The sequence below is a fragment of the Chaetura pelagica genome, unplaced genomic scaffold, assembly GCF_000747805.2.
Source record: "Chaetura pelagica isolate M959 unplaced genomic scaffold, ChaPel_1.0 scaffold45, whole genome shotgun sequence".
In the NCBI taxonomy this organism is placed as follows: domain Eukaryota; kingdom Metazoa; phylum Chordata; class Aves; order Apodiformes; family Apodidae; genus Chaetura; species Chaetura pelagica.
Genome location: NW_009953217.1, coordinates 687585 through 693958, shown reverse-complemented (window position 1 = coordinate 693958; position 6374 = coordinate 687585). Strand labels below are relative to the sequence as shown.

The window sequence follows — 6374 nt, the reverse complement described above, 5'->3', positions numbered from 1 at the left end:
CCGGCGGCGGGAGAAGCTGCTGGGGGAGGAAAAACGGGACGCGAGGCTCGACGGGGGGGGGAGAACTGCGCAAAATTGCCATTAAAAATATCTCTAGGTAAAGGTTCTTTCAGGTCGGGGAGGCGCTGGGGCAGAGCTGCCCGTGAGGGGCCGTGCAGCGGCGGGAGGTCTGTGCAGCAGCACAGCATCCTGTGTCTGCCGGGGCAACTTGCAGGGAACAAGGCGTGAGGGCACACAGACCTGCACGTTCCTCTGCTCCTTCGCCGCTCTGCCAGGGCGAACCTGTAGCAAATACTGCTGAGCTGACCTGTAAATGCATGTAAAGCATCTGGGGGTGTTCCCCAGTCGCTCGGTGAAACTACAGTTCTCTGGTTTGCTTCACCCATGTCCATTGCTAGTAATAGTGATTTTTTTTTAACTCCAGGACAATGGTTAAACTAACGAAGTGCATTTTTTGCATCCTGTCAACATACAAATTTACATTCCAAAATGCCTAGAATTATATTATGTGTATAGTTTCTGCCGAAACAAAATGTTGCTGGCAAGTTCTTTCAGGTCGGGGAGGCGCTGGGGCAGAGCTGCCCGTGAGGGGCCGTGCAGCGGCGGGCGGTCTGTGCAGCAGCACAGCATCCTGTGTCTGCCGGGGCAACTTGCAGGGAACAAGGCGTGAGGGCACACAGACCTGCACGTTCCTCTGCTCCTTCGCCGCTCTGCCAGGGCGAACCTGTAGCAAATACTGCTGAGCTGACCTGTAAATGCATGTAAAGCATCTGGGGGTGTTCCCCAGTCGCTCGGTGAAACTACAGTTCTCTGGTTTGCTTCACCCATGTCCATTGCTAGTAATAGTGATTTTTTTTAACTCCAGGACAATGGTTAAACTAACGAAGTGCATTTTCTGCATCTTGTCAACATACAAATTTACATTCCAAAATGCCTAGAATTAAGGGCAACCGTAATAAATAAACTTATGATTCACAGATAGAAAACATACTGAGTTACATTTTTTTCCCTTGAGGGCTTCAAAATAGTCTGCAGCTCTTGCTTCATGAATCGTGATGTTAGTCCATGACTCCAAGTGTGTTGAAGGAGTTGAGGGTTTATTTATTTATTTTTAATTTTCCATTTTATTTCTCAGTTTTTCTCAAGGTTGACAGAGAGGTTTGTGAATGGGGTGGACATATTAATGGACACATTCTGGAGAATATGGACTGATTTGTTAGATGTTCTTGGAATCGATGGTAAGTGTGATGTCTGTTGAACTGTATCAGCCTGTATCCACGTTTACAAGCATACACCAGTGGGGAAATAACTACATTTTATCACACTGCTTGAAACATCCATCAGTGGTTTCTGTAGCTACTTCAGATGGCTTTGTTTTTGCTGTTGGTACTTTCAAACAAGACTAGAACCAGCCATTTGATTTCTGTGTATATAGCTACAGGGTATCTATAAACCTCATTACAAGTCACGGTTGGTTTCCTAGTATCATTAAATGGGTGCACGTGGCCAAGGACGGTGCAGGGCAGTAAAGGAGGACTAGAAGAGAGAAAGGTACAAGTGAGAACTTTTAGAGTATAACTTGTACAGAGGAGAATCTTTAGCCTCAGTATGAACTTTGACCTTAGGCCCTGCAATAGGTTGCCTTTAAAGAACTTTTATCACCTCTGCTTCAAAGGGATTCATTTGGTTGCATCACTGGAGCTGAGCCAGTGATTTGAAGAAGGCCCATCCAGAAATGGATGAGCTAACTCTACCCCTTACTTTAGAAAACATGGCCATGACCCTGCAGCCTGGCCCCGTGAAGCTGTGCTGGCACTTTTGCCCCTGTTGCTTTGACGCGCACTCATTAACCTTCGGTACGTTTTCCTTTTGTATTTTTTTCAGCCTCCAACTTGACTCATTATTTCAGCCCAGCAGCAATTGCCAACAACCCGACCCGTGCTCTTCTCCTGATTGGTGCCATTTTACTTGCCTATTGGTTTTTATCTCTCTTCCTTGGATTCTTCTTCTATCTCCTGCACATGCTGTTCGGTCGCTTTTTCTGGATCGCCAGGGTCGCCCTTTTCACTCTCTCGTGCATCTACATCCTCCAGAAGTATGAAGGGGACCCAGAACACGCAGTCCTGCCTCTCTGCTTTGTTGTAGCAGTCTACTTCATGACGGGGCCAGTTGGATTTTACTGGAGAAGAAACAGCAACAGCAGCCTTGAGGAGAAGATGGACCACCTGGATAGTCAGATCAGACTTCTGAACATACGTCTTTCCAGGGTGATTGAGAACCTGGACAGAGCCAGCGAGCAGTGAGCAGCCCCTGCAGAGCCCTGGACACCAGCTCCTGGAAAGTCCTCCTCCAAGTTACAAAGCAACAAAACATCACATGGTAAAAAGTGTGCGAAGGTAGAACTTTTCATCATGTGTAAGACTAATTTATCTAGATTATACACTCAGCCATTATACTTGTAAGGAAAAAAAAAAGAAAAACGTTTAAAAAAAAAATCAGCTGTATATTCAGAGAGTTTTATCCAGTACTAGAATTTTTCTCAGTAGATGAACGGTTACTTTTACAAGCATTTAAAAGCATCTTTTGTAAAGTTTTTATAAAAACAAATGGAGTAGTCTTTCAGATATTGAAATTGAGCTAAACATATGCAAATTTGACACTTAAAAATTAAAAAGAAAAAAAAAAGAATCTCAAGCTACCAAACACATTGAGAAGTAACTGCTGTGGGTCCATGTTTTATTTTTCAAAATTGCAAAAAGTTTTTTGTTTCATTGTTGGCTTATTTCATTGCCTTGAAGTTGCCTTTCACAGAGTATCAGATGAGGAATTTTCTGGTATCCAGGCCAAAAAACTCACACCGTAGCTTTTAATGGGAGGTGGGGAACAAGAGAGAAGGAAGATTTCATAACTTTCAAGTCCTTAAATGCCAGTCCAGCATGAGGAATTGAGAAGTGCATTTCATCTCGAGAGCTTTAATTTGGTGTCTGAAATGTTCTGAAATAAGTTGACACAAAGCAAAGAGATGGAGCATGTCAAATTATAATTCATACTGGATCTTCACAGTGAAGCATCTTCCAAGCATAAATGCATAGAATAAAACATGATTATTTTACCTTGGGGACCCACGTACTTTCTCAAAAAAGGCAGCAGTGAAAACACTTGCAAATGTATTGTTGCTTAAAGCTTTCTCAGGACCAATAAGCAGCAATAAATTATCTTCAGGAAGATCTGGATTATTAATTTTTTTTTTTCTAAAATTGTAATAGTTTTATAGGAGTTTTTTGCTTGAAGTTGGTGCCCTCACTCTTCTGGGTGTTCGGGAAAGTGAGTCCCATGCTGAGAAGCATGTATTAAGCAGTGATATTTCAAAGTGATGTAGGACCTTGGGACCAGTTTTGTTTTGAAGGATTGTGTGTATTTGTAACCTTACAAGTGGGTAAGTGGGCAGACTTGCTGTTTTGTAGGGTTTGCAGAAATGCATTGAAGCAAAGGTGACCTCAGGGAAGAAAGCCCAGTGAGTGGTTTGAACCTAGAAATGTGGACATGGGGGGAGGGAAGGACCTGAACCATAGGGACAAGCACAGTATCAGTGCCATGAGGTAAAGTGGACCACAGCTGAAAAGCTACATAAGGCCAAAATGAACAAATAAAGGAAACAATGCAACAAAAATTGATCAGTGATAGGGGCTGGCTACAAAGGAAGGGGAAAAAATTCAGTAGGTGACCCATGTGCTGTTGCTTCCATGTGAGTGCTGGCTCCAGGCAGCTCAGCACTGGCTGTTGGGTTTCTTGTTGCCTTGAGTAGAGCTTCTGTGGGATGTGGTGCTTAATGAATGTAACTGTGGGGTGACTTTATTTTTCTCTTTATGCTGAAGTTTAATACTCTCCTTAAAATGTGTGTTACTTGCCTAACTTCTTTGGGTCTGTAAGTGACATTTACATGAGGGATTATTTTAAAATCCACATTAATGGCCTTTGCTCCAAACTGTGATCAGTTCAACACGGTTAAAGTTCATTTGCACTTGGCACTATTGTAAGCCATTTTAATTGTTTAAGTTATCTGGCCCCGTTTTTCAAAAAATACACATTTGATGTTGGAAAGTGACTGCTTTTGATAACTTAAAAGTCTTTTCTATGAACAGATTAGTGCTCTGGCAACAAATAGTTGCTTTGCAAAGTTGAAAATGTAAACTTCAGTACATTCCTTTTTACAGTTCGTTTTCCATAGTATTACAGAGTCTTCCCTCTAAACTCAGTTTTCCGTACTGTTGTGCACAGAGGAGTGGGCTGAGACAACAACCTGGAAATTGGAAATTGATTAGCAAAGTTCATCAGGTCTGTGTGATTTGCTGAGGCCTGAGCACCAAAGCCTGCAAACCTCACTCATGTCAGTGGCTCCATTGATTCCAGCAGGACCATGTGCATGAGTCAGTTTTGCATAGATTGTATTTCATGTAATCCATATTTAACATTGAAGCTAAAAGTACTGAATTGTGACATATATTAAGAGGTGTCTATGATAAAGATTTCTTTTAAAATACTATATAAAAGTTAATTTGGATTATAGTTCCTCCCTGTCTCGCTATAATAATTTATCTTAGTTTTGTAAAATCAACCCTCCTATATTAATACTCTTCATTTTGATCACCCTGCTGCTTGGAAGAAAAAGTATTTTTGTATTTACTTGCATCCCATGTATAGCAAGATGTTCTGTGAAAGTGGTATATATAAAATTGGATATTTTTAATCAGTATTTTTCCCAGTGCTCAGTTTTCATGTTAGTCAAATTCAGAAGTAATGATTTTTTTAAAGGCACAATCTAATCTCAAATATATATATATATATATATACACACACACTTTAAAAATGCTCTGTATTTTTAAACATGCACTGTAGTGAAAGCGCTTTCGGGACATGAATGTGATATTGTATTTAACCTCTTTCAACTTTTGTAAATGCCTTTTACAAATACTTTCCATGCCAACTCATCTAGTTTGCCCAGGGAGGTTTTTTGCTCTGTTTTTCAGACCTCGTTTCAGTGACAGTGGTTGCACTGCTTTTTTGTTGCCCTTGGTATGAGCAGCTCGTAGGGGCTGGCAGAGATGTGCAGGTGTCTCCTGGTCACCCACAGATGAAGTGAGACACAGAGCTGGACAGACATCCCTGAGTTGGTGACAGAAATGGGAATGCACTCCGGCTCTGGCAGCTCCCGGCCTCGTGCCCCAGCAGCAGAACAACTGGATGGAAGGTGGGAGCAGTGTCCGTGTGCTCCTGCTCCCCTTGGCGCCTGGCCTGCTGTGAGCTCTGGTGCCCTGGGGCAGGGGCACGTGCCCCTCTGTCCTCTGTGCCAAGCAAAGGCTGCTCGGTTGGAGCAGTTCCCGCTCCGTGACCTTCCCGCTCACAGCCGCTACGTCAGAGAGCGTCGCTCTAACGGTTTAAATGGGCGCAGAGTCCGGAATTCCCGTGAATTCTACTCTTTGGAACGACTGCAGCGTTCTCCATGTGTTCACATCCGTGCAGGAGGAACCATTTCTTTGGCAGTGCACGCCTCGCCTGTAGATAACCCATCTGTCACTGGGACGTGACGCTTGCAGAAGTGGCACTGGGTGCCAGTGCCACACGTAGAGCCGGGTGTAGTTCAGTGCTGTGCTCAGTAGTGCGTCTGTGCAGTCGTGCTCTGCTTCCCAGGCTCGTTCGCACCGTGTGGCAAACAGACCCGCATCAACCTTAGCTCTTTGGTGGCGTAGAAGTTTCCGAGTGTGATTATTTGCCTCGCGTACTGATCCGTATTTGGCAGCTAATGACGTCAATGACCATGAGTTCTCTTTGTCGGGGTTGGAAAAAAAAAAAAAAGTTGTGTTGTATCCGCATGTATTTACACTTGGGGATGGTTCCCCCGCGGCCCCGGGTGACACGCGCGGCCGCGCCCGGCGGGGACCTCGCTCCTGTTCTGTACATCAGATTCCAGGTGGTCGTGCTTGAGTTTGTACAGTTGTGTCGATGTAAAAAATCCCTTGGTCTGAAGCGATGCCGTGTGAGTGCTTTGGAGACGTGATCCGTAGGGAGCTGTTAGATCCCACCGATGATAGCGGTAGGTAGTTACAAAATAGATCACTTATTTTTTACAGAGCTCTACATGCCTTTTATTTATTACCGATCTGACCACCAATCGTGTGCCGTGTAGTTCAGTATTTGTAGACCGATTTCACGAATCAACTGTTGCTGTTTGTGACAAAGCCGACAATAAATGTTGACTCGAGACTTTTTTTTGCCCCGCGCAGTGTTTGTTCCGGGCCGGGCCCGGCGGGTTGTGAAGCCCCCGGGGGGGAGCGGGAGAGGGAGGCCGGGGACCGGGGGGGGGATGTGACCGGACC

General features: G+C 44.3%; 2 protein-coding genes across 2 annotated transcripts in view; both read left to right on the top strand.

The window, feature by feature from the left end:
* The first annotated feature begins 1139 nt into the window (after positions 1-1139).
* Positions 1140-2661, top strand: BRI3BP (BRI3 binding protein). The gene is made up of 2 exons (XM_009997626.1): positions 1140-1238; positions 1885-2661. The coding sequence occupies exons 1-2, from the start codon at positions 1184-1186 to the stop codon at positions 2301-2303; spliced, it is 474 nt and encodes a 157-aa protein (XP_009995928.1). The 5' UTR covers positions 1140-1183; the 3' UTR covers positions 2304-2661.
* Positions 2662-6027: 3366 nt separating this feature from the next.
* The window catches only part of DHX37 (DEAH (Asp-Glu-Ala-His) box polypeptide 37), a 16685-nt gene continuing 16338 nt past the window's right edge, over positions 6028-6374 (top strand). Inside the window, exon 1 of the mRNA XM_009997680.1 lies at positions 6028-6091. Coding sequence (XP_009995982.1) covers positions 6028-6091 — 64 coding nt within the window. The remainder of the gene's footprint in view (positions 6092-6374) is intronic.

Excerpts from the sequence above, each read along its gene's own strand:
- BRI3BP (XM_009997626.1), top strand. The coding sequence starts at position 1,184 with ATGGACACATTCTGGAGAATATGGACTGATTTGTTAGATGTTCTTGGA. Across the intron at positions 1,239-1,884 it reads AGATGTTCTTGGAATCGATG|CCTCCAACTTGACTCATTAT; the intron begins GTAAGTGTGATG and ends TATTTTTTTCAG.